The sequence below is a fragment of the Marmota monax genome, unplaced genomic scaffold (assembly GCF_021218885.2).
Source record: "Marmota monax isolate L192 unplaced genomic scaffold, Marmota_monax_Labrador192_F-V1.1 WCK01_AAM20220418_F8-fsc00062, whole genome shotgun sequence".
Classification (NCBI taxonomy): domain Eukaryota; kingdom Metazoa; phylum Chordata; class Mammalia; order Rodentia; family Sciuridae; genus Marmota; species Marmota monax.
The window spans coordinates 6762769-6789946 of record NW_026695221.1 but is presented as its reverse complement, the minus strand read 5'-3'; the positions used below and the strand labels follow the sequence as shown (position 1 = coordinate 6789946).

Sequence of the window (27178 nt, the reverse complement as noted above, 5' to 3'; positions counted from 1 at the left end):
TCCAAACTGATGGCGTGCGGAGATCACCAGCAGCACCCGCCCCATCCCCACCCTACCCGCCCTCTGCGGCCTTTGCCCGTGGCCCTTTAAATCTCGTTATTATCCGGAGATTCATTTGTGCTGGGGGGAGAGGGAGGAGAACCCTGAGAGACAGGAGGGAGGAGAGAGGGGAGGGAGGCAGGGAAAGAGGAAGAGAGCCGAGCGCCTCTGGCTGCGCTCTCTTGCTATTAGAAGGGAGTGACTGAAGAGGCTGGCGAGTGAAGGCACACAGAGAGGATGATTTAGATGCCTCTGCTTCTGCCCACAAGACCCACAACAAGGGAGAGGCTCTAGGCTGCAGCCACTCGGTGGGGTAATGGCTGGGGCTGGAGAGTCGCTTCAAAAGCCCTGAAAGCCTCCTGCGCAGCCTTAAGGGACATCCCAGAAGTTAGCATCAGTGGGACTTGGAAGCTCCGATCTCAACAAGTAAGTTGTCTTCTTTTCCTCCTCCATTTCTCACCTGGGTTCACTGGTTCTGAAAGGCAGAAGCGACACTCTGGGGGTGCCCATCACCCCATGGGAGCAAGCTGTTACAGAGAAACTGCCAGATGCAGGGAGAAGGGGCAGAGGAATAAGGAAAAGATCAGGGCTGGTCCAAAGTTCAGACAGGAAATTTGAGAGATGTCCCAGCACTAGGCAGTGGGTCACCCTGGGCCTGGGGAGCCCAGCATCCAGAGTGCTGTAACCATCTTCCTCCCCAGTAGGAGACTGGGTACCTGAGGTGCCTGGAATCTCCTTTCATTGTTTTAAGAGGCTAGGGCACTGGGGTAGGGTAGGGCAACTGCCCTTGGTAATGATTCTACCTTTAGGTGGGGGCAGAGAGGGCCAGGGTGGGAATAGCAGCTACCTCAGCCTTAGATCCTCAGCTTAGTCTTGCTTTCCCTTTTAAGTCTTGGCATATTGGGAATGTGGCCTTATTATTTCTGCCCTGTCCTCTGCCCAGGTCACTAGGTCACATCCTGCTTGCTTCCCTCTTTCTTTTTAGACATCTTTCAAACTGTTCTGAAAGACTGACCTGGGGGTCAAGGAACCAAGGGCAGAGAATGAGGAATAGGAAAAAGCCACACTGTCTTTATTCTCTTTCTCCTCAAACTGGTGTATATCCCTGCAGAGCTGCTCCAGTGACCTGTGGTTCTGTTTATCCTTTCCACAAACAGCTTCTCCTGTCCCTGAGCTTCTGAGAAGACTTAGGTCAATGCTGACTCCTCCAATTTAGTTTCCTCCCCAAAGTTCCAGGGGCTACCCCAAAATGGGCAAAGTGGGGAGCCAGTCCAGCATGTATTCCAAGAGCTCTTTCAAACACCGAAAGATGATCAATGGGAACATGCCTGTTTGCCAAGTAATTTACTCTGTTTTAATCCTCTTAATGAAGCAGAGATTGTTGTACTCACTCCACAGGTGAGAAATGGCAGCCAAGAGAGGCTGTGTAACTTGCTTGAGGCAAACAACTTATAAAGAGAGATTCTCACCTGGGTCCAACTCCAAAATGTACCTGTCTTATCACAAGTAAGCTATACATTCTAGGACTTTCTGGTTCACAAAACACTTTCCCATGTGAGAAAGAGGCAGTGAAAAGAAGCTGATATTTATGAAACCAAGGTGCTGACTAGGACACGTTTACACCAGCCCTGTGAGGCAGAGCTTGGTTCTCCTGTTTTATAAATGAGCAGAATTGCAGCATGCTGAGTACTAAGTGGTAGCGCTATTATTTTCTAATTCCTTGTCCACTGGCTTAGAATTCGGGGTCTTTTTATTATCATACAAAAACCCTGCAAGATGTCCCTGCCCTCCCAGATCCATGCCTTTTGCTTAGATCCCACGTAAATCCCATCAACCGTCTTCCTAGAATCTGGCAGATGAACAGAGCAGAGGGAATGATGTGTGAGTCAGAGAGCAGAGCCATGCTTTAGGCTTTGGTAAGCAATGATTGGTCAGCTTCACTGGGATTATAGACTATTGAGCTAAACCAAGATATGTCATTCTGCTTAGAAGTATAGTGTACTCAGTGAGGGTCCTGGTATACAGGGTCCATACTTCTTGGAAGCACACCAGCAGAGCCACCATTGTAAGAGAACTTGCTGCACACTCTGCAACGCCCAGCAATCTTCCCCAGACTTACTACCTAGCTCTCCCTTAGAAAGGAGACCAAACACTCAGGCAAGACTCTCCAAAAGCAGCAAGAAACTGCTGGCATTACTCACAGGCAGCATTTCTTACTTAAGGAGCATGTCTGCATTAAACAGAAATCCAGTGCTGTAGCTGGAGGAGGAGGCAGGGGCAAAGGGTGAGCAGGAGATGGGGCATGCTGTTCGCCCTGCCCAGGGCTGTCTCAAAGCTTAGCTGCCTTCTCTGCATGAAGTCAGATCTCTGTGGGATCCCCCAACGTGGGTTTCCTGAGCCTGCCAGCATATCCTAGGCAGTGCACAACACATCAGTGTGTCTTTGTCACAGTATTTTCATTGCCCCTGATGCAGGCAGCATAGCAAGATCCCTCTTGGGGCTTTCTCAAGCACTTGACTGGGCTTCTTGTCTAGGAATTAGAGAAACAGTTAAGGTGCTCTGGTCATCTATGATGAAATTAACCCCAGGTTAGGGAGGAAATGACCAGAGTGTCCATTCTCCAATTCCCATTTTCTCTTAAATGACAGGATTCTCCATGCCTTCAGTGGGCAAAGGCACCAGTGGGTATACTAGGCATTTCTATACATGAAAACTGCATCTATTTTGTTTTTTTGTTTTAAGATTAGTTCAATAACCATTTGTTTGATCACCTGGCATGTGCCAGGGATAATTAAGTTTTGAAGACCTTGGAATGGGATCGCTTGGGCAGGGTTATGCTTTCCATTGAGAGAATGTTAGGGAAAGCTTGCAATTTCTGAGCCAATGCTGATTGAATTTTTAGGCTGGGGTTGGAGGGATGATGGAGAGAATGCAAAGGGACTAGGGTCCATTTTTAAATTACACTTTTCGCTGTGTTTGCACTGCACACCAGACCAGTAATGGAAACTGGCATTGTTTGTAAGAGAGGACCCAACATCAGATGACTTCTAAGGCAGTTTTTGGCCATGTGGGGTTTTTCTATCTTTAAAAAAGACAAGAATTGGGAAATCCAATACAAAGAATGGAAGGGAGGCATTAAAAATACCTGAATGTATTTTTTCAAAAAGATTGTGAAGTGGCTTTCTCTGAAATTATTTTAAAACAGAGCAGACAGCTTCACTTTCACCTTCACAAAACTAAAGGATGGAGTGGCTGGCCAGCCCCCCCCCCCCCCCCAGGCATATCTAGTTCCTCCTACCTTGACATTCAATTCAGATAAAGGAGCTATTCTAGTCAACAGAGCCCAGGATGGCAGTAACCCTTGCCAAGAGCTGTGTTAAGTTAAATATCAGAGCCAAACCTTTAACACCAGGACCCTGTAGATTCTGGCTGGGGCTTAAATGTTAAATCCCATTGTCATTCCAGACTAGAGCAGGCTGGAGGTTAAAGGTCAGGGGTAATTTGACTTGTCAGCAGGTGGCAACAGCACTTCCTGGTCACCAGGGATCTAACCCACGTGGTGGCAAGAGAGTCTGGAAACAAGAAAGGTGGTGGTCCGGGTGGGGTGGGAGTGGGGTCAGCTCAAGGTTGTAGTCTACTCTCCTTCCTTTGATTTGGTTGTTGGAGGCACACACACAAACCCCGCTTCTCACATTCCAGACTCCCAATCTCAATCAGGGAGGCCCTAAAAGAGTCAAGAGGACTTCAGATGCTGCCTGTGTCTTTTTCTCAAGTTCTGCCCCCTATTCCCCCCACCTTAACCTTGGGCAAGCTTGAGCCACTCAGTGCTCGGTACTTAAGCCTAGTGGGAAGGAGCTCAGGAGAGTCTGGCATGAGGCACTGCCTCTACTCCAGCAAGCTGGCTATCCCCCAAGGACTAGGAGAATCCACAGATGTCTAGGTCTCAGGGACCCTTACAAACAAAGGCAGCCTTATAGCACAGCAACCCTAATGGATACCTAGGTCTGAAGGCTTTCCCAGTCCAAGTTAGGTAGCCTTGGTTGCTTTGCAAAATGTCCTTTATCAGATGGACTCAAAATGTCATCCATATCCCTTTTAAAATGTGTACAGCACTTCTACACAGGCTAGACCTTGTACAGGAAACTGAGATAGAAGACTAGATCATTTGTACACGGTGTCTACCCCAAAACCCCCTTTGGGGGAAGGCAGACCTGCCCAGGAATAAATTACAGCCTGGATGGTAGGGTGCTGGGTACCACTAGAGAGATGCACAAAAGGCCACAGGAGGCAGAGCCAGGGGGAAACAGGAAAGGTCTGCTGGTGGTGGAGTGGAGACAGATGATCCAACAAGTGGCTTGAAAAGGCAGGGAACAGGTTAGATATGGAGTAGTGGGGAGTGAGGCTGCAAGAGCAGAGTCTGAGAATGGGAGCCTGGCGTGGGCCTGGGCCTCACAGATGGTCCTGGGAAGCCTGCCCCTGCCTCAAATCTGTGGATGTCCCCAACTCCTTCCCATAAGCACTCAAACTGAGTCACATTTTATTTCCTCCCCGATCCTTGCCCTCTGTCCCTCACTCAGTTTGTGTCTTTTCTCTCTCTACTCTGTCTCTTTCTCCTCTTGACCATACCTGCCCTTTAGTACTTCTTTGGCTCTGTTCCTCTTCCTACTACATTCATCCTCCTAATTTTCTTTTATTAAACATTTTTATTTTTAGATAATTGTAGATTTGCATGTGATTCAAGAAATGATACAGAGAAAACTACCATACTCTTTGCCCAGTTGCTCTCAATGGTAACAACTTGCAAAATTATACTACTACAATGTCCAAAGTAATAAATAATTTATAATAGAACAACATTTTCATCCACACAAGTATGAAAATATTTCTGTTATCCTATTATTGCCACACCGACTTGCCACCCACCTGCCCAACCCCTGGCAATCACTAATCTGTTCTCCATTTCTATAATTTTTGTCATCTCAAATGTTATATAAATAGCATGTAACCTTTTGGAATTGGCTTTCTTCACTCAACATAATTCCCTGAAGATTCAACAAAGTGTATGTATGTGTGTGTGTGCATGCCTGTGTGTGTTAGTCCACAGCATGAATGTATCACAGTTTATTTAACCATCTATCCATTGAAAGTCATTTGAGTTGTTCACAGATTGGGACTGTTACCAATAAAGCTTCTATAAATATTTGTCTACTAGTTTTTGTGTGAACGTAAGTGTTCATTTCTCTGGGATAAATGCCCAGAAGTGCAATTGCTGGGTCATATGGTAGTTACATGTTTAGGAGTTTTGGGGGTTTTTTTAGCTGTCAAACTGTTTTTTCCACAGTGACTATACAGTTTTGAATTCCTGCCAGCAATGTACAAGTGATCCAGTTTCTCTGTATTCTTGCCAACATTTGGTGTTATTGCTATTTTTAATTTTAATTTAATTTAATTTTATTTTTATTTTTAATGATAACTCGTGGTTTTAATTTGCATCTTTTAATGGCTAAAGATGATGATCATCTTTTTGTGTGCTTGTTTGCCTTCTACATAGCCTCTTTAGCAAAATGTGTCAGGCCCATTTTCTAACTGGATTGATTTTTGTTGTTGTTTCATATGAATGTTGAGAGTTCTTTATGTATTCTAGATATTATTCCTTTGTCTGATACATAGTGTGCAAACATTTTCTCCTACTCCATAATTTGGCTTTTTATCTTCTTAACAGGGTCTTTTTCAAAGCAAATGTTTTCAATTCTTATGAACTTTATCAGTTTTTCTCCAAAAGTTTTATAGTTTTCTCTTTTCCATTGAAGTCCATGATCCATTTGGGGTTAATTTTTGTATACGTTCTGAAACTCATGTCAAGGCTTATTTTGTTTTTCCCTATGGATGTGAGATTACTCCTTTGCTATTTGTTGAAAAAGCTATCTTTCCTCCATTGAATTTCTTTTGCACTTTTGTTGTCTGTTTTGTTGAAGGTCTATTTTGGGGCTCTCTGTTCTGTCAAATTGATCTATATGTCTGTTCTTTTGCCGGTGCCAATATTAAATCTTAAAAATTGGGTAGACTAATTCCTTTTACTTTATTCTTTTCCAAAATTATTTTATCTATGTTAATTCTTTTGTCTTTCCCTATAAATCTTAAGGTAATTTTATCTATGTCTAAAAGAAAATATTGCGGGATTTTGCTAGGAATTGTATCAAACGTTTACCATTTTGAGTCTTCCAATCCATTTTTTAAAGCTATCTTTTGATTTCTTTCTTTGTCATTTTGTAGTTGTCAGCAGTTCTTTTTTGTTCTGCCAGGAGCAAACTGTGTGACCTTGAGCACCATTGAGTTTCTCAGACCTTCAGTTCACTTTCCAAAAAGTGGGTCTGATAACAACAATGACCTCAAAAACCCCATGGAAAAGGTCAAATGAGACAGCACATAGGAAGTGAGCGACAGTGCGTTTTCAGTGCACGTGGTGTTCTCTCTCTTATCTGCTCTTTATTTCCTTCTCCCCGGTTCTCATTTGACACCTCCATTCACCCTGACTTCACCTTTCCTTTGGATCCTTTGCTTTTTTAGCCCTCTTTTTACCTCACCTCCATACTCTAATTCCCCTGTTCTCTTCACTTTGTGTTTTTAGTCTCACTGGCTTTTTTTTTTTTCATTCATTCTCCCAGGATATACCCTTTCTTGGGTTTTGGGGGGCACCCTCTTTTCCCTGCTTTCTTTAGACCAGTCAGCCTGGGTTTAAATCCAGATCAACAACTGGATGCAACTCCAAAGCAGCCACTCCCTTTCCTCTGCTTCAGTGTCCTCGGCTGTAAAATGGGGCAAACAGTAACTGCCTCACATGGTCTCTGAAGTGGTTCAATGAATTAATACTGACAAAGCATTTAGAATAAAATCTGGTGTATGGTATGTCCCCGACAGGTCTCAGCTGTGATCACTGGGATTTTACCTATTGTGCCCTGTTTCCTTGTTTCTTTCTCACTCACTGGTCCATCTACCTTCTCTTCCCAGGCCTTGTTTTTGACTTGTATATAGATATATTCATATTCACATCATTTTGCTTTATTGCTCTTATCTTCTCTGCATTTCTGTCATATTCCCTAATCATTGCTGATAAATTGGCACCGGCCCAGGAAATCTGTCCCTGGGGTTGTAGAAAGGAAACAAGTGGTTTTTCATTTTGATTTAATTATTAATCCCCCTTCTTATTTAATGCAGAATGCATGCAGTGTAGGGTTACAATGAAGAAATTGTATCATAACTATGCTGCTTGCTTTCAAAGAGAGAGTAGGCCTAAAAAGGAAAAATACTAGACAGATACAAATGCAGGGGAAATGTAAGATGAGTTAATTTGATTTTAATGCCCTTTTACTGACAATTATCCCTCCATCCTCTGCAAAGGACATGTAGATTGTACAGGTAAGTCAGGGCTGAGTATCAAAGCAAGTGTATGTAAGGAGCACCGAGTGGCCCATAGCAGCTCACCAGGGAGGGCAATGAGATGTTCCTCTTAAGGAAATGGGAGCCAAGCAGGTTGAGAACTTTTGTCACAAGCTTACTTCCTGCTCCATAGGTGTACTCTCAATAATTAATGACTTGAAAGGTACTCACATGTGATTAAATCTTTCAAATCTAGATTGCATACCTCAAATTAAGCTTAATATCTGTCCTTTTAAAAACTGCTGAATATATTAAGACTCACTTAGATATGCTCAAGTGGATCTTTTAAATCCCATCTTTTTGTCTCTATTTTCTTCAAAGAATTGAACTCCACAAGCAAAATTTGCCAAGCCTGCCTGCTCTCATTTCAGACAAGAACGCTGTCTTCCTTGAAAAACCCTTAAGTGAAATACCATTTAGTCCTTCCCTCTCTTCTTGTTATCTTTTTCACAGAATCTCAGTATTGCTGCTTCTTCAGTGACAGAGCAACCACAGGAGTAGTCCACAGCCCTTCTATTCAGGTACTTGTTCCTCCCCAGATGCCTACACAGGAAGTTTTATTGCTTTCTTAGATTTGTGGTAGGGGATCCATCGAGGATGCAATCTAATTGAGTAAACTATCTCCTCCTTGTCTGGGCTGCCCAGGTGCCTAAAACCCCAAGCTCACCTTCTGGTTCCCCGTTTGATATTAAGTGACTCGTTTGCTGTGCAGCTAGAAGTCAGGACCACCTGTTAGGCCCACTTAAGTCTTTCAGTGCTTGTATTTCAAAACACTTCACAAGTGTTCCTGCATCTATAATGCCACCATCCTGGAAGCAAATTAACCGGCATTTGTGTGCCCTTGGGCAACTAAACTATCCATCTGCAAAATGGGACTGAAATTGTAGGATTGTCTTGAGCTGACTCAAGAGTTCTGAAAGAGCCCAAGAGAGATGCAAATTACCATTATTATTCCACAATGATAATTTTGAAGAATAATAATACTGGTATTATTTTATACTTCATATCTGCTCTTAACCCATGCCAATTTGGATTAAGTGGGTCAAGTTACATTCTACTAGAATTTGGTAGGATAGAATTTTCATGATAAAAATGGAAGATGTTTCTTTACCGTTATGATCCTCATGGGTATTTTCATTTCTCATATAGAAAAAGAATCAGGATGAGGACATTGGGAGTAACATGGATCCATGGCATGGGTTGAGGCCAGGAGAGTCAAGATTGTAATTCAGAATCAAGATGACTGGATTCTGACAGACACAAAGTAGGAGAATTGGACTCAGGCCAAGATGAGTTCAAAGCCAGGCTCTGCTGCTTCAGAGCCATGTGGCCTTGGGCAAGTTCCTTCTCTGCTCTGAATCTCAGTCTCCTTATCTGTATGATGGACACATCATACTAATAACATCGTTGTGATGATCAGGTAACATAGGTAAGGCACTAGTTAAGAGCAGCACCTGCATGTGCATGTGTGTATGTGCTCACACAAACACACACACACACACACACACACACTCACTCACTCACTGACATACTTCCAGAGCTAATTTGCAAAGAAAAGCAAGAAGTCAGTACAACCTACTGCAGGAGATAAATTAAGCACATATTTAAAACAAGCAAAAAGAATGCAAAGGGCATGGGGAACATAGCACAGATAGGTTAGGTGCTTCTAAAAGACCCACCCTGGTCAAAGGACTCTGAATCAAAATGAGGCAGATCTGCATGACTCTGGCAGTAATCTCAGTCCCGCATCCTGATCCCCCGCCCTTGACTTTGTTCTCAACAGTAATCCCACCTGTGCTGAGGGACTGGATTCAAGAGCTCCCCTCTGAAGGCAGGGACAGCCCAGGATGCAGGCCAGAGGGATGCTCTGAGCAGGGGAGGATGTGAGTCTGTGTCAGCTCCCCAGGGACAAGAAAGCCTGAACAAGGCTGATGCAGTGGGTCCTCATCCCCCTGAGAAGTCCCTTTTGCAGAGGCCTTAGCAGTTCTACAATTGGAGAACACTGTGCAGAGACAGCTCTGTGGTGATGAAGTGTTCTATCTAACACCACCTATTCTGAGATCCACATTGTCCCTGGCTCCACATTCCACTGACGGCCCCTTGACCTGCTCCTGGCACATGTCTCCCTCACAGACACAGGAGACTTATCCACTTTAGCAGTGGGAGAGCTTAGAAGAAACTCCTTCTTGGGCCTTCAGCTAAAAGGACAATGCATTCCTGAAGCCCTTCTGAGCCCATTGGGAGCAAGGAACATCCTGGGCATAAATATCAGCATCTGGGATCTAACTCCACTCATGTGACAGACCTGCGCAGTCCTGTTGTGCCACAATTCCCAAACCACTGATTATCAGCATCAGTTCCATCTGAGCCAGAAACCAGCTCTGGGCTAATGGGACACAATAAGGAGTGGGGACTGTGGTGGACTGAAGTCATCTGCTCCACCCTCCTGTCCTTAGAGCTCTCCTCTGAGAGTATTTATAGCATTGTCAGAAATCTCTTCTCATCGAAAGCCATTTCTTCTTTTAGTGACATAGAGGACTACCACCATAACCTAACATGCTGTTCTCTGTTTTGCAAGTGGTGCCAGTTAGGAAGGAGAAGGCAGCCTGGCAGGAGATGCACTTTAAGAACAGGGACTGTCCTAGCAGCCGTCTGCATGATGGAAGGGGCTAAAGAAGTGGACAGCAGACAGGTCTAGTTAGGACCATGGGAATCAGACTGGTGGGAATGGAGGAGGCAAACTCCTTGACCTCCTCTTTGCTATGGCATGCATCCCAGAGTGAACTCTCCTCTCCCCCCACCCCCACCCTCAGCCTCCTGCCTTTCTTTGTCCTGGAGATTGACAGGCAGCATTTATGGCAGACCCAATAGTCCAAAGAGGAAAGCTTTGAAGAGAATTTATTGGCACTATCACAGCTCTTAGCACCATGCTGAGCATAACTCAAAGTACAATCCAAGGTGTCCCTAGGAAGAAAAGGTCTCTCTCTGACTCAGTAGCCCAGAAACATAAATTGGCAGCTGTGAATCTAATTCACAGTTGCCTTTTCTTTGGCTTGCATAATATTTCTAAAGTTGTCGAATTTGTTATTTTTGGGGAGGGGGTAATTTCATGTTCAAATGTTTTAATTTCTAGATTTTTTTGTAAAAAGAAAGTGAAGGATCTTGCAGTATCAACTCCACATTCTGGCACGGCAATAATTAGCTAGAGCCAAGGAGAGATTGCCCTCTTTTTTACTGCATGTGTGCTCAGTTCACCACAGTCCCCCACTCCTTATTACAACCCATTAGCCCAGAGCTAGTTTTGGGTGCATTAACCATGTATTTGTATCATTACTTTCCTAGACTAAAGAGAATTAATATTTTAAATCTTTATCAAAAATGTGATAATGAGATGTAAGAAATTGCATCTGAATAAAAATAGAAAAAAGCCTATTATCTGTATATGACCAATAATCAAATATAATGTGTCCATATTGAAAGATCCCATCCAGCAGCCACATTCACTGACTTCTATAGGAGGCAGAGTTCTGCACCAACCCAAAGGTTCTGGTTACTATGGAATGTCCAACCCCATGAGCTGAGAAATTCAGGAAAAATTGCATATTTTCCCTTGCTCCTGGCAGAAGCAGACCCATCTTGGATGAGGGAAAATCCAGACCTTAAGAGTAAAATTGGTGGCTGCTAGCTAGTGGTCTTTTCCTTGTAGGGAGTTCACTGTCTGAGCAGACATTTCCAAGAGAGAAGGGGATGCTCCTAGTCATTCTACCAGAACAGCCAATGCTACCTGGGCCATGTGGATACCCGTGTCCTTGGAGCAATTACGGATATTTGGGGGCAAGATTGTTGTAGTTTGAAAAGCCCAGGAGCACTGTCAGATGAGCAGGGAGCACTCTAGAGGAGAGCCAGAGGGTGGAGAACAGAGACCCACCAGAGAGGCACAGCCATGCCACTGGCAGCCTCTGCATAGCAGGTATGCACAGACAAAATACATTGCTTTCCTGGCACAGTTCAGACATCTATTGATCTGGCTACATCCTGGGCCTGACCCTCATGGAGGCCTAGAGCAACCTGGTGAAACCCAAGAGCTGCAGAAAAGCAACCAGTCCTGAGAAACTTGTCCTACCCCTCCATAGTTCTGTGCCTGTAAGCATACCACCAATCGCTGTGCTTTTGTGAACTGTACAATGAGGCTACAATTTTGACAGATGTATTCAAGTATTAAATGATACAATGCATTAAAAAAAAAAAACTAGTACAGAGATGGTACATAATGGACATTCAAAACCTAAGCTATTTTTCCTATTTGGCCCCCTGTTCTCATACCAGAAAGTTTTCCTACCTCACCCACTTTCCTGGCACCCTCTGTACCACAGCTTTCCTGAACCTTCCTTACCCATCCCTGCCAAACCAAATTAAAAACTGCACCTCAGTTTCTCTATCACTGTCTATGGGCTGATCTGTTGGCCTGTTTGCTCACCACCAACCTATAAGCTCCTTCAGGGCAGAGAATATAACTGTGATCCTCAATGTCTTTGCCTGTTAGAGTCACCGGTGGCCAGGGCTGATTGCAAGTGCACCTAGGGTGCGGCCTTGCTGCTCAATGCAGACTAAGAACCAGCAGTGTCAACATCACTGGGAGCTCCTTAGATAAAATGCAAATTTGGGGAACCCAGATCTAATGATTCAAAGCCTGCATTTCAATAAGATCCTCTAGTGGATGGAAAGCACAGGAAAGCCCTTGAAGTGAGGTTCTACCCACTTCTACCCTGAGGGCCCATCATAATGCTAGTATTCAGTGGGGGTTGCTGACTGGGTGGATAGGAAGAAGCCTTTTGTCAGTTTCTCCTGAAATTTCTCCTGAGCATTCACACCTACTACCTCTTGTGCTATGACCCAGATTAATTTAGGTTCAATACCCAGGAATTCAAGAATGGATCTTCTGCACCTAAGCTGATAGAATCAATAACTGCACAATGTTGAAGTTTTTAAACAAAACACCTGATTTTTTTTAAAGATTTATTACTCCTGGGCTCTGTGCCATTAAATCTCAGAGTGCACCAAAAAGAATTTTGTTTTGTTTTAAGGCTGGTAATTTTGAAAAGCCAGGAAACCAGTACTGGCCTCTTGGGAGGAGTCAACCCTTTAGTGTGGTTAGGACACAGGTTCAGAGAGGCTGGATTGGGCTAACCCTTTTTTGAGGATGAGGGACCCGAATCTGGGATCTGGGCCTTGTCTGCTCTCTCCCTGGCTAGGGTTCCTGGGCCAGCAGGCTAGTTCCTGGGGGACAGTGCCTCTGTCTCCTCTCTCAGTGGGCTCCTTCTGGCCTCTCTCAGCTGCTATTTCTGCATCTGTTTGGAGGAGGCTGAGGGCCCCTGTGGCTTGTCTCCCATGTGGCCTCTGAACTACTGTGACTGCCAGGGTACTCAAGAGCATAACAAAGGCAATAATTCAGTTTCTAACCCCAGTAAGGGCATTTGTTGTCTGGGGCCTGCTGCTGGGGGGTTCCCTGAAAGCCTCCTGTGTCACATTCCCTGAGGCCGGGCTGGTGGAAGCTCAGGGGTCCCGGGTCGCAGTCTGGGTCAGACCAGGTCTCGCTGTGGGGGCGACGCTGAGGGCTCCCCCATCTGCGCTCAGCTCAGGGCTTCCCCGCCACGCCTGGGGCTTCCGAGTCCCCAAGCTCGCGGTCTGGCAGCTGCTTCCCTCCGCCTCTCCCCGGGCAGGAGGCGGGGGGGGGGGGGGGGGGTTGGGGGAGCGCGCTGGAGACCCCGGAAGCGAGAAGCTGGCAGCTGCGGGCCAGGGACAAGGGCCCACAAAGCAAACCCTCCGGAACCGGGAGGCAGCACAGGCTCTGCCTAGTTACGAAGAAGCCAAAAGGAACAGCTCTTAGAAGGCACAGCTTCATGGGGCAGCAGACCAGGGGGTTACGGACCTAGAATCCTACAGAAACTGGAGAGATCCCAGACCTCTGCAAGCAGCTTTTACACCCAAGCCCAGCCACTAAGGACTACACACTGGCAGTGAACCCTAGGCAAGATTTCTAAGCTCCTAGCTTCCCTTTTTGTAAAATGAAGATAAAATCACACTTGCAGAGTTAATGAAATGAAGCTATGGGAGCCCGCTGCTGACACTTCCCCAGCCCTGGGGAACGGCTGGTTCTCCTGCCTTGAATTGCTTGAAGCACTCCAGTCCTTCTCCAACTCTCCTAATTCTGCCTCAGGGTTCCATGACCCCCTGGGGTACCCAAATTGGCTCAATCCCTTGTATAAAAGTATTCAATACTTGCACACACCCTACCATATTCTCCTGTATACCTTAAATCTGTCCATTCTCAGCATCTCTAGATTACTTATGATTCCTAATACAATATAAATACTATGGGGAGAGATACTTTAGGGAAAACTGACAAGAAAAAATAGTCCCTACACATTCAATGAAAACACTTGTTTTTTCCCCAGATATTTCCCATCTGTGGTTGGTTGTGGATGTGGAGCTCACAGATACAGAGATCCCACTGCAGCAACTAAGAGAGAGCTCCTATAAGCCACACACAGTTCATGCACTTTTCCTTTAATCTTCCCAGCAAAGTTCTTTGATTGGTACTATTCTCATCCTCATTTTGCAGATGAAATAACTGAGACTTAGAGAAATAACTTTCTCCAAAGTGCCTCAGCTTAAGGTAGAACAGGAACCTGGGCAATCTGGTGCCAGAGTCTGGTTTCTTAAACATTTGCGATACTTAAGAAAATCATCAATATTCCTTTCTATACTCTATTTCTATTTTGGCTGTAGTGGATGACCACAGACTTAATGGCTTCAAACAACATGTGTTTATTAGTTCACAGTTCTGTCAGAAGTCCATTTTATGACTGTTCTCTGCCCAGTTCTCACAAGGCCAAAGTCAAAGTGGCTGGTGGTGTCCACGTTCTCATCTGGAACCCAGGGTCCTCTTCCAAGCTCCGGTGGTTGTCAGAATTCAGTTCTTCACAATTGTAGGACTGCTGCCCTGCTGGCTGTTTCCTGAGGGCTGTCTCAGCACCTAGAAGTCATCACATTTCTGCCATGTGGTACCCTCCATCTTTAAAGCAAATGAGCAATCTCCCTCTCATTTAACTCCTCTAGTGATTAATTTCCTGCTTCAGGAAAAGTCCAGTCCCTTCTCAGGGCTTATATGATTAGCTTGACCCACATGACCTTCCTTTATTCAAGGTGATTCTAATTGTGGGTAATGAGGGTCCCAACCCCAAGTCCCCAGATTATTCAAGGAGTGTATACTATGGGACAGGAACCATGCAGGCGTCTTAGAATTCTGCCACTTACACATGTTCTGTGTAGTATATACTCAATTTATAGCAGCTTTAATCCTCCCTGCTAACCTTGAGAGTTCTTGAGGCAACTGGGCCAGCCTATTCACCAACCAATTTGGAGCATTTTTGTATTTTAACAACCAATACAGCCATATAGATTCATAGAGGGTAGAATTCAAACATAATAACGTGGAACTAATATGTTCTCCTCCATTACTCTTCCTCCGGCCTCACCTCAAGCCTTAAATCTCAGAGAAGGAAGTTGTCAACCCAGAGAGAGAGAGGAGGAAATCCATGGAGATATTTGTGGCTCCCATTTTCACAGATAGGGAAACTAAGTCTGAGACAAGACTCCCAGCTCAGTGCTTTCTCCAGGAAGCCCTGCTGAGCCCTGAGTGTGCTCCTAACAAACCTCTGTGGCTGTGCTTCTGGCATTCTAGGCCACCCCATGATGCAGAGCTTTCTGCACTGTGGTGGGTGTTTGTAGAATTCCTTCCATTTAAGTGGATATCAGATTCACTCATGCATCATCTAAAATACAACTCCCTTTGATTTGACCTCTTTTGAGTCTCTCCACTCATGCTTTATATCAAAGGAATTAAACCTCTTTGCTGGACTTGAAGCTCTGTCTTTCCCAGGGGTTTTCATCCTGTCTCGGCAAAGCTTTCCATCCGTGGGCACAGGGGAGGCCAGAAGATGAAGAGCAGTAATGGGCTTGATGAGGTGTAATAGGATTGGCTGAAGTCGGTGCTTTGTCTTGCATTCTGCAGAGAGCAGCCGGGCTACTCAGCTGCCCTCAGCCAAGCCCATGACTTTTCTTTCTGTTTCTCTCTCTACACATGGTTCTGCACAAACCCTAGGTTCAAAGAGGCAGTACTAGAGTATAAACTCCAGGAGGGATGGGTCTGCATTTACCCTCTTCATTGCTTTATGGCCAGTTCTAAGCACAGGACTACTATACGTAGTTCCTCAATGCTTGCTGAATGGGTGCATAATTAATAGAACGGATCTTGAAAACCTTATTAAGGAAGTCCATCTCTATTGCTCCTGAGAATCTGTGATGGGCAAACAGCAATGCAGAACAGGAGTTCTAGGATGGCAAGTTACTCACCATTAAAATAGTAGAGGCTCCATGCCAATCAGCTTAAAGTCTACCCTGCAAATCAGCACTACGGCATTAGATGCTTAACTTAAATATTCCTGACCTTATTTTTAAAATAGAGTTAATGGAACTTTGCATTACATTTAAACTCGATGCAAATTCAATGACAGAAATGCATTCTGGAAAATGCATCATTAGGTGATTTCATTGTTGTGGAAACATCATGGAGCATATTTACACAAATTAAGATGCCTACAATGTCATTAGGCTGTATGATCTGTGGGACCACCATTTTATATGCATTAATATGATCAAAGTGTCATTATGCAGTGCATGACTAAATGTACATGTATACTTATATTTATGTCTGTATCATATATTCTTGCCACAGATCCCTGCAATGGCTCCCAGGGTTGGAGGGCAAAGAATGTTATTCAAGATTTTGAGCAAAGAAATTGAGACAAAGAAAGTTAGGTTTATTTTTCTATGGACCACAGAACAAGTTTGTTGGACATTGAGCTAGAATGTAGATCTCACCCTGGGTCAAGTCAGGAATAACTTATGATTCCAGTGCATACGGAGAAGGCATACTGATTTTAAATCAGAAGTAAGCCTCCTTTTCCTGTCTGCCAGACATGAAAAGTTTTCAGACGTGGGCTGAGGTGTCCTAGAAAACATCTTTCTGTTTCTAGTACAGCATGCAAGAACGTATGAGAATATGTTTAAAAATAAAGAAGGAAACAGTGCAGAAAATCAGCAAAAAGCTGTTTTCCCCCAAGAGCTGAGGGCAGGAGAATATGCTTTCCCAAGTGTCCTGGCCCATGATTCACTCTTGTGGCATTGTGCCTGCCCCACCCAACAGCAGCGGCTGGGGCAGTCTACAGCAACACTCCTATCAGAACCCTGTCTGGATTTCAGGAGCTAGAGTTTCCAGGAGCACACGGAGTTAACAGTGTATCTCACCATCTCTGGGCATCTCTGATCAAGTTTTCAGTACAAGACCCGTACCTACAGCTAGAGCAAAATCCTGCTTGGGATTCTACAAAGAAGCTCCAAGCATTTCCCTCTGTGTTTCATTTATCTTTCTAACTGCCATGTGAGGGAGCAGGTGGCTCTGTGCAGAATGGCCGATGGATGTCTGAGATAAATAGCCCTTTGAATGACTCTCCAAGATGATATTTTTTGAGGTTATCTCGAAATTGCTGCAATCACCCAGGCAACAAAGGAAGAGGTCTGTCAGGGTCATCTGACTTCCCAGGGTGTGTGAGATTGCCTTGGTTGGTCAATAAGTCAGTTGGTTCAGTGGCTTATAGACCATACATACATAAGGTTCTTTCAGGGCACGGTTCTGTCCAGCCAAACCCCTGGAATAGCCTCAAAAGTGGTGGAGTTCCCACACGGGACTGCTCCCAAACCATCCCAAGATGGGGCTGGTTGGGATTTCAAAGAAGTAAACAATAAACCTCAGGGTGATCAGTCCAATGCATCTCTTAGGGGAATTTATAGAGGAATGTATAGCGAGAAAAGGAATATTCTATCTAAGGATGTCCTCAGCACCGGTCAGGGTATGAAATCTAATGGACTTTTAAGGAATTTGGCTCAAGGCTAAGGGTAGTTTCTGCATGTTTAGCAATATGTTAGAATTTTTGGTGTTTCAAGCAACAACCTTAACAGTTCATCAAGAGTGCCTGGGAATGTTCAAGGCTTGGGTTTAAGCCTGCAAGAGAAAAAAAAATGTGACTTGTCAGGTCACAGAGGGGTCAAGGCACATTGTAGTTCTCAATCAGGACAAAGAAAGAAATTAGGGGGAACTGGAAAGTCTACACCTGGGAAGGAGTATACCTATGAAACCCAGGAAAACTTGGTTACAATGATAAAGAAGTGTCAAATTATAGTACGGCCTATGGTGACTTTCCAAGGATCAGTGCTTGTAGAACTTTCTGGAGGGAGAGTTCATCAGTTGAGGTCTAAGCCATAAAACACTGAGGGCTGTGGTTAAGTCCTTGGGCTAGAGCCAGATAAAACTAGATCCAAAACCTGACTTGGCCACATGCTACGCAAGCTTCATTTTCTTCTTCTAAAAAAATGAACAGATAATAACTATTTATCTAATAGCTTTACGGTAGGATTACATGAGCTAACGGATATAAATTTCTTAGGGCAAGGCCTGGCTCATGATGCTCAGAAATTTAAGCTCTTCTTATTAATTACAGAGATATTCACAGTCTTGCCTGATTTCATCAGAGTCTTAAAGCATTTTAAATGGGTTTGAGCAGAATATCAGAAAAATAGTCAATTGGATATTGTAGGTGTCTGATGTCTCTTTGAAGTATGGCACATCCTCCAACAAACAGTCCTTTTGAAAACCTTGGCGTGTGAATATTCTGTCTCAACTTTGTAGGGAATAAATGGATCACAATTTTAAAGAGTGTATCTCCACAGCAATTTTTAAAATTTGTTCTTTTTAGATATCTCCACAGCAATTCATCATTTTAGTAAGTGCTTAGACGGTCACAGACTCCACAGTGGTAGGAGTGACCACTTGGCAAACAGACACACATTGCCTTTTCCTCTCTGTCTGTGGCTAAAATCTCCTAGATGAAAGGAAGGGAGACAATGAGGTCTAAAGGAAAGAGCACAGACTTTGGGCTAGGTAAATAGCATCCCAAATATTGGCTTTACCACTTTCTTGTTGGTGGCCTGGGTGTCACCCACCCTCATTGGGACTCTGCATTCTTACTTTTCTTATTTAGCCATCCATTTTATTCACTACCTTCCTTTGTGTAGATGGTACATACCAGGCTATCCTCTAGGTACTTGCAAAATGTCAGGGAACAAAGTAAACTCAAAATTATTCCCCTTTGGCGCTTTCATGCTAATGGAGGGAGAGAGGCTCTTAGAAATCAACAAGGTTGGGGCATGGAGTTCAGCAGTAGAGCACTTGTCTATCATGTGTGAGACCCTGGATTCAATCCCCAGCAAAAAAAAAAAAAAAAAAAAGAAAAAGAAAAAGAAAAAAGAAAAGAAAGAGAGAAAAAGAAATCACTGTGATACATAAGCACACCGTATATAATGTGCATTACAACCTCTAACTCCAGCAAGTTCTTATAGTAATGAGTGACAATCCATATATCTTGCAAGAAATATAGAAGACATTTAATTTATTGTTTGTAAAATTGCTCCCAGATTTATTTAAATCCTTTAAATCCTTTGCTTACAGTTGACACATAGGCACTGTTTGTTTATTCATTCCACAAACTCTTGAGCATCTAGTATATGCTAGAATCTGTAATAAGCCCCAGAGAGGCAAAGGAATCCTATAAGAATAAGTGGTCCCTGCCCTTGAGAATTTTACAGTTTCAGCTACTGTTCGTTAGGGAGAGGCCCATGAGAGTCCCCAGGTGAGAGTCTCTCCAGTCTTGTGTCTGGGAATCAGCACAGTCCACTTCACTTATGATGTCTTTGTTAACTCCACATAACCCAGTTATGGCTGGTGACTCTAGGAATGCTATGAACCAGGACATGGAGATTGGAGTCACTCCCTGGGACCCCAAGAAGATTCCCAAACAGGCCCGTGATTATATCCCCATTGCCACAGACCGCACCCGTCTGCTGGCAGAAGGCAAGAAGCCCCGGCAGCGCTACATGGAGAAGAGCGGCAAGTGCAATGTGCACCACGGCAACGTCCAGGAAACCTACCGGTACCTGAGCGACCTCTTTACCACCCTGGTGGACCTCAAATGGCGCTTCAATCTGCTTGTCTTCACCATGGTCTACACCATCACATGGTTGTTCTTTGGTTTCATCTGGTGGCTCATTGCTTATATCCGGGGTGATCTGGACCATGTAGGTGACCAAGAGTGGATCCCTTGTGTTGAAAACCTCAGTGGTTTTGTGTCTGCTTTCCTGTTCTCCATTGAGACTGAAACGACCATCGGGTACGGCTTCCGAGTCATCACAGAGAAGTGTCCAGAGGGGATCATACTCCTCCTGGTCCAGGCCATCCTGGGCTCCATCGTCAATGCCTTCATGGTGGGCTGCATGTTTGTCAAGATCAGCCAGCCAAAGAAGAGAGCCGAGACCCTCATGTTTTCCAACAACGCGGTCATCTCCATGCGGGACGAGAAGCTGTGCCTCATGTTCCGAGTGGGGGACCTCCGCAACTCCCACATTGTCGAGGCCTCCATCCGCGCCAAGCTCATCAAGTCACGCCAGACCAAAGAGGGGGAGTTCATCCCCCTGAACCAGACTGACATCAACGTGGGCTTCGACACTGGCGATGACCGTCTCTTCCTGGTATCTCCACTCATCATCTCACATGAGATCAATGAGAAGAGCCCTTTCTGGGAGATGTCTCGGGCTCAGCTGGATCAGGAGGAGTTTGAAGTCGTGGTCATTCTAGAAGGGATGGTGGAAGCAACAGGTAAGACATTTCTTCCTCCTTGGCCACATGATCCTCTTACCTCCCCTGGAGCTTAGACCACTGTGACTCCAGAAGATGAAAGTGTGTATGTGAGAATCCTGAGCTTGCACAATCAGTATGTCCAGCTCCTAATGACCTGAGGGGCATTATTACTCAAGATGGAATACTAACAATAGCTGGTGTTGATCAATCCCTCCCAACTTCCAGGCACGATTCTAGACTTTGAACAAATATTATCTCATTCGGCGTCCTTCCACACTCCTGTTAGATAGTATTCATTAAGATATAGGTATAGAAACAGAGGCACAGACACAGCAAGCACTACCAAGTCATAGAGCCAGGACACACCTCAAGCCAGAGGACCCCAGAACTGGCAGTTGTTTCCAACAAGCAAAAGTGATATTGACTGGGAGTGGTGATATTGACTGGGAGTGACACAAAGGCAAGCTGGGTTTTCTAGAGTGGCTTTTCATGCCTTACCATGAGTATATACTGTTATAGGGACAAACGAAACAAGGCACCAAAGATAGCAGGAAACAGTTTTATTTGGCTGCAGCCAGGTTCAGAGGGCACAGCTTTTGCTGTAATCAATCAATCCCCTGCACCTGAGTTCAGGGAGTTTCAGAGTTTTATACCCAGCATGCAAGGGAAGGGGCTCAGAAGTTCAGTCTGCAGAAGTTCACATAAAAGCAGCTTTTTCTTTCACTGTTTTGGGCATGTTAACCCTTAAAGGACAACACCTGAGAAGGGGAGAGCTTCTTCCCTTTCTTTCCTCCCCCTGCCAGCTGTTACCATGGAGCCCAGTTGGTAACTTATCTAAAAAATGTAGACATCTCTGTGAAACCCAGATCAAGGCCAGAGGCCTTGTTTGCAAATTTCTACAAACTACTACACTGGATATGTTTGTGAAAAACTAGTAAGGGTGTGTCCAGCACCTGGAGTGCTGGTATCTTTTCAGCCAGTGGCCAAGTAAAACAGGGCAACATGAAAATAGAAAGTTTATCTACATTGAACTCTTTTGCAGAGATTCTTTTGCTGACAGTCCTAAAATCAGCCATTGTAAAGATTTCTGGAGAAGCCCAGTTAAGATTTTTCTGTGGAGAAAGGGGGTGCCACTTCAATACCGTGAGTCACATCACCAGGAGAGGATAGTATGCAGCATTTCCTAAGCTGAAGCAGATTTACTTTTCTTTAGAGATACTTATGCCCCACACCTGGGGGAGCCCATCTCTGAATCAGTGCCTCTCAGCTTTCCTCCAGGAGGTTGGTTCTGGGGCCCCAAAGCATGCAGGGCTCCTTCCATTCAGAACACAGCACATCTATGCTGAGGCATCAACATTCACATAGGTCCAAGAAGATGCCCTCTATGGCCAGCTTGGCATCCCCTGCTTGGCTACCAACTCTCAGAGCTGACAGCCAAGAGCCTCCATATTCCTTAGCCATGCAGCTATGGTAGATCTCTTAGAGGTGGCTCCAGAGAGCCCAATGTCTAAGGGAGCCTGAGCTCTGGCTAAGAACCACAGACCCCAGTCCTCCCCACACTAGGGACCAGAATTCCCAGGGAGGGGAGCCCCCAGAAAAATCCTGCACCTTGCTTCTTATTTCCATTTCTTCCTTTTTTTCCACCAACTAGACTGAGCAGCAGCCCAGACCCTAATGATGACAGAAAACTCTGTCATGCTCAAAATGATCACATGGGATTTTTCCCCGACCCCAATTCTTATAAACAATAGTGTAGGGCTAGCTTCCACCCCATTTTACAGATGTGGTTGCTTAAGCTTAAAAGGATCATGCAGACAATAAATGTTCCTGCTTAGGCATTTCACTTATAAATCTAGAGCTTTTTCTATCACACCACACTGGTCTCCTAAAATGTTCAGGGCCTGTCACAAGGGAAGCTGAATGCTGGGTGGGGGACTCAAACAGGGCCTCCCAAAGCCTTCCATTTCCAGGCAGGAGGGTGCTAACAGGCCCTAAGGACTGGTGCCAAAGGGGGCTTCTTGGCTACCTGCTGGGGGGTCAGAACCTGGCCAGGCAGGATATGGTGACAGCCACAGAAGCCCCTGGAGCAGCGATGCAGAGAGCTGCCTCCTGCAGAGCTGGGGGCTAGCAGGTCACACTGCCTTTGGTGATAGGGTCAGGATCAGAACACAGGCTTGGTTTCTGGGGCAAGAGCTCCTCTCCAAAGTCACAAAAGAGGGATCAGGTGAGAGGCCTTGGGGAAGACAAGAAAACCATGCTTTACCAGTATCTGCAGCTGCCTTCACCATTGTATCAGGGAGGGCACAAGGGCCACTGTCAGCAGAGCGGGTGCAGGCCCTGCCCAGCTGCCTCCTCCCCTCACATTGCCCTCAAAACCAGTGGCCCACATTGACTTGCCCTAACCCCTTGACCTTCTCCCATAATCTGGGTTACCCTTGCTCTATTGGGACTATAGGGGAGACCCAGGGAGCTCAGAGAAGGGGACCCCCACACTTGTTTCTGTTCTGATCTGAAGACAACTCAAATGGTTTGCCACACTCATGGAGCCAAGCATGGGCATGAATTCAGCTCTGCCATAGCCGTTTTGTGAGAGTTTGGGAAAGTTGTTTGACTTGTCAACAAAATGAGGACAGTTAATCTCACTGAATCCTTGGGAGGATTAAATGACTACATGGAGCACCACAGGTAAAGCACAGTGCCAGACACTGAGGGTCCTTTTAAATACATTGAAAGATGACAGAACCACATAATCTAGGGGACACAGGCAGCCACATCCCTAGAGGAGAGACAGTAGGAGGGCATGAAAAGCCCAAGGGGCCTGTCCCATGAGCTACTGTGGAGGTCTTGTCACACTGTCATTCCCAAGGCCCTGGGAGCCTGCAATATCTAGCCTGGGACTAGGCTAGTCAGGGCCCAGTTGTGCATCTACACCTTTGCTGAAACCAAGTTGTGGGCAACAAGAGATGTGGACTGAATGGAAAGACCTGGCCCAGGCTGCCCCCACTGAGGGCAGAGAGTAGGCTAAAACCTAGCCATATATGGGGGCTCCCTGGGGGATCCAGGCAGAGTACATTTGGGTGGGATGAAGCTTTTGGCCCTGGGTCTGGTTTGCATGACACCCTCACAGTGAAGGCCCAAGGTGGGGAACTGGAGAAGGCTTCTCCTTCAGTGCCCAAAGAGCACAAGCTAGTGCCTTCCTGGGCCAGAAGATGGAAATGAAAGCTGCTTTCCTGTGCCCCTAAGCACAGAGGTTTGTCATCCATAAACAAAGCTGCCCTCCCTCTCTGGAGAGAAAGCAACACCTAAAAATAACAGAGGCATGGCAAGGGCTGCATGGAAGGGGAGCAGGGGCATTGGAGCATCCTCAGATCAAGAAGCCAAGCCCTGAGTGCATGTGTGTCTCTCCCCTTCCTGTGTGTGTATGTGTGCTCATGCGTGTGTATGTGTAGTGTGCTCATGTGTGTGTGTGTGTGTGTGCACATGCAGTTGTGCCTGTGTGTATGAGTGTGTAGGCTTCTATTCATATGTGTCTATGTGAAGTAATCTCCATATGTTCTAAATGTCTGTCACTTTCTCTATGTTCCCTCATTCTGGATTTATCTTTATTCAATCCTTTTTTTCTGCCTCTTTTCCTGTCTCAATCTTCTAGACCTGAATGCTGTTATCAGAAGCCACGTTGTTGCCTCCAGTTATACAAAAAAAAAAAAAAAAAATATTCAGTCTTGTGTCTGGCAATGTGCTCCAGAGTTTTGCATGTTTATTTCTAATGTTTTGTCCCCACCATATCTTGATTTCCTCCAGGACAAGGACTATGTCTTATTGAGATTGACACCTCTATATGTTTAGCATAAAGCAGATGTGAAAGAAATGCTTGATGGATGATTGGATGGACGGAGATGAATGAATTGGGTGGACTGATGGATCGTTGGCTCAATAAGTCATTGCATCTTAATATGTATGCCTTCTCTTTCCCCAGGCATGACTTGCCAAGCACGAAGCTCTTACATGGATACAGAGGTGCTCTGGGGCCATCGATTCACACCAGTCCTCACTCTGGAAAAGGGCTTCTATGAGGTGGACTACAACACCTTCCATGACACCTATGAGACCAACACACCCAGCTGCTGTGCCAAAGAACTGGCAGAAATGAAACGGGAAGGCCGGCTCCACCAGTACCTCCCTAGCCCTCCCCTAATAGGGGGCCATGCTGAGACAGGGGAGGATGTGGAGGCTGAGCAGGAAGAAGAGGACAAGCCTGTTGGGCTGAGTGTGTCCCAGGAGACCAGGGGCTCAGTGTGAGGGCTGTACTCTCCCCACAGTCTCCCCTCACCAGCTTCCATGAGCACAGATGCTTCAGAGCTCTGGAGGGCAGATAGAGAGAACTGGCTGAGTATGCCATTGGGAAGCTTAGCTGTCAAGGCTCTGTGGGAGGGAACAGTGTTTCCAGCTCTCACATCTCCCCACTCAAGGCCTCCCTGAGTGAGTGGCCTCCTGCCTAGGCCCCATGAACAGTGATGCTTCTTCTCTCATTGCTTCTGTCAATACCAAGTGCCAAGCCAAAATGGCTTTCCCCACAGTGAAAGTTACAGAATGGCATTTGTCCTCTCTCTGTAGGTCTCAGGGCACTTTCCTCCTTGGAACTCACAGCCCCTTCCAGGGGCTGATATCAAGAGAGGGTTGTCAGCCCTGAGGTGTGTTGTAGTTTCAGGAAGGAGAGATTCTGCCTGAGGAAAGCTCAGACCTCCAGTCTAGAGATAAGTTCACAGATCTCTGGTGGGCTAAGGCCTATGAGGCCAACAACCATTTATTAAGAGCTACAGAGTTCAAGGCCCCTGTTCATCTCTGTTATTATCTGCCAAGCACATGAGGTTTTCTCCGCTGTGCTCTGCGTGCCCACTGCAGCCTACTGGATAATGAGCTGGTTAGAGTCACTCTGGGTTACAGCACCTCTGAGCACAAGCACAGTTGGCATCACAACTGCCTGGCCTGTTCCCAGTCACACTGTACCCTGAACCTTCCACCCAAGGAAGAACCCAGCCTCTGGGGTTTCTATAGGACTATAGGGCCCAAGAATTGCAAAGTGATTCTAACCTTCACTCTAGTTTTCTTTCACCATCTCAGAGAGCCTGAGAGAAAGCTTCAGCACCCCCACCCAAAGGGATTCAGAGAGGAAAAGAAAAAAGAGAGATAGGAAAACATTGAAAATTTTAAATAAGCATCTGCCCCATTATTGCCCAAACACTGACCTCAGGGTTCAGCACACTTTGGCTATCAAGGTGAATAATGGGTTGTGAAGCAAAAGTGACGGGTGACCATAGAGGCAGCTTTGCTGGCAAGTCCAGGCTGAACCAAAGTCTCAAGCTGGTGCTGAAAACCTCACTGCTACAGGCTGGGCTCTCATAGTGTGGTTGGGCGGTTATGATGCCTGGGGAGCTAGGAATGAATGGGCTGCTTCTTCCGGCCCTGGGACCAGGAGGTGAGGGAGGGGAGAATTGGGGAAGTGGATGAATGTTAAGAAAAAAGAATGTTGTTGGCCTCATAGAGTACAAATTGTCAGGCCAGCCAAGCAAGTGTTAAGAAAAACAGAATTGTGATTAATTGGAAAGGGCATTCACAGGTTCCCAGACACAGAATTCTGCAGGATTCTCCCATGACCTTCATAGCTCTCACTGTTCTCTGAGAGTGGAAGCCTTTTCCTGTTCCAGAACTGAAGCACCTTCCCTGGGAACCACAGTGAGGCAGAAATAAGATAGAACAAGGGGACATCTTGCAGATCTCAGGCCCACGTTCCCCCACACTGGTGTCCTAGGTCTGAGGCTGGTGAGAAGAGGAAAAAGGTGGACTGGGACAGGAACCACATCTCGTGGGCTACCCAACTCAGCTTGGCACTGGGGCTGGATCTGGAGCAGTGGACCAGCATAGCAGTGGGCAAGCAGGGCTCTTCCCACCATGGACAGGAGGCTGGGTTGTGGTTGTGGCATCCTTCTGTGGTAAAGTAGATCTTCAGGGACTGGGGAAAAGGGCTGGGATCCCCCCTCAGGGGAAAGGGAAGTGAAGCCGCCAAAAGAACCCCAGTGGGGGAGCTGCATACAATCAGGAGTCCAAGGCAGGGAGCCAGTTGCCAAGACTGGGTGTCTGGGGTGGGGGGAGCTGCAGCTGGAACTCTCTTACCCCTGGCTAGCCAGATCCCAGGCTTTCAGAGCAGGACTACTTGCACAACCCCTTGCCAGATATGAAGTCTGTCTTAGTCAGAACCACACAGGACCCCCAGATTATACCCCACAATGAGGCTGGCAGGCAAGGAAGCCACAGGGAAGCTGGTCACATGGCTAGACAGTGTCCTGATCCTGCCTCCATTTACAATTCTGAAACATCCCCCAACTGGCTATTAAAGCCTCTCTCTGGGGTTCTTTAATTCTGCCAGTGACTTCAATGAACCAGAGCCATGTCATACCTCTCAGCCAATGTAGAAGCTAAAGAGTCTGTTGAAGACAAAGTGTCCAATATGTTCCTATTCTAAAGCTCCCTGATAGATCAGAGCTGATGTGCAATGGGATTCGTAAAATACTAATTCCAGTATTCATATTCTGATTTCCATCATGGCCACCTACATGCAAGAAAAATGAACTTCATATCCCAAGGAAATCCCCTTCTTGGTGACCAGATGATCTAACTAAAGTTTGAAAAGTTCTTCAAAACATTTTCTGGAAATTCTTAAATAAAAATGGACTTATTCAACTCAAAATCCAATGATGGCCAGTGTTTCAATTGGTTACTTCCAAATCACTGCTCCTGCATACAAAACACTTATAGGTCATGGTCCTTTTTGCTTGGCTGTGAGCCCATGTCATTACTGATGGGCCACAGAGAGCTGAGCCAGGCTTTGAGATG

At 45.7% G+C, this 27178-nt stretch overlaps 1 protein-coding gene across 4 annotated transcripts; it reads left to right on the top strand.

Moving 5' to 3' along the window:
* Nucleotides 1-157: 157 nt before the first annotated feature.
* Kcnj5 (potassium inwardly rectifying channel subfamily J member 5) lies at nucleotides 158-27032 on the top strand. 4 transcript variants are annotated; one of them, XM_046432816.2, is made up of 5 exons: nucleotides 165-465; nucleotides 7930-7997; nucleotides 8626-8905; nucleotides 19367-20305; nucleotides 24264-27032. In XM_046432816.2, exons 4-5 carry the CDS (start codon nucleotides 19369-19371, stop codon nucleotides 24584-24586), a joined length of 1260 nt encoding a protein of 419 aa, XP_046288772.1. In that variant the 5' UTR covers nucleotides 165-465; nucleotides 7930-7997; nucleotides 8626-8905; nucleotides 19367-19368; the 3' UTR covers nucleotides 24587-27032. The 4 variants fall into 4 exon arrangements, 3 of the variants coding, with proteins under 3 accessions (XP_046288772.1, XP_046288773.1, XP_046288774.1); XR_006849383.2 differs by lacking the exons at nucleotides 19367-20305; nucleotides 24264-27032 and adding an exon at nucleotides 9260-13159 and having other exon boundaries at nucleotides 158-465; XM_046432817.2 differs by lacking the exon at nucleotides 8626-8905.
* Nucleotides 27033-27178: the final 146 nt, after the last annotated feature.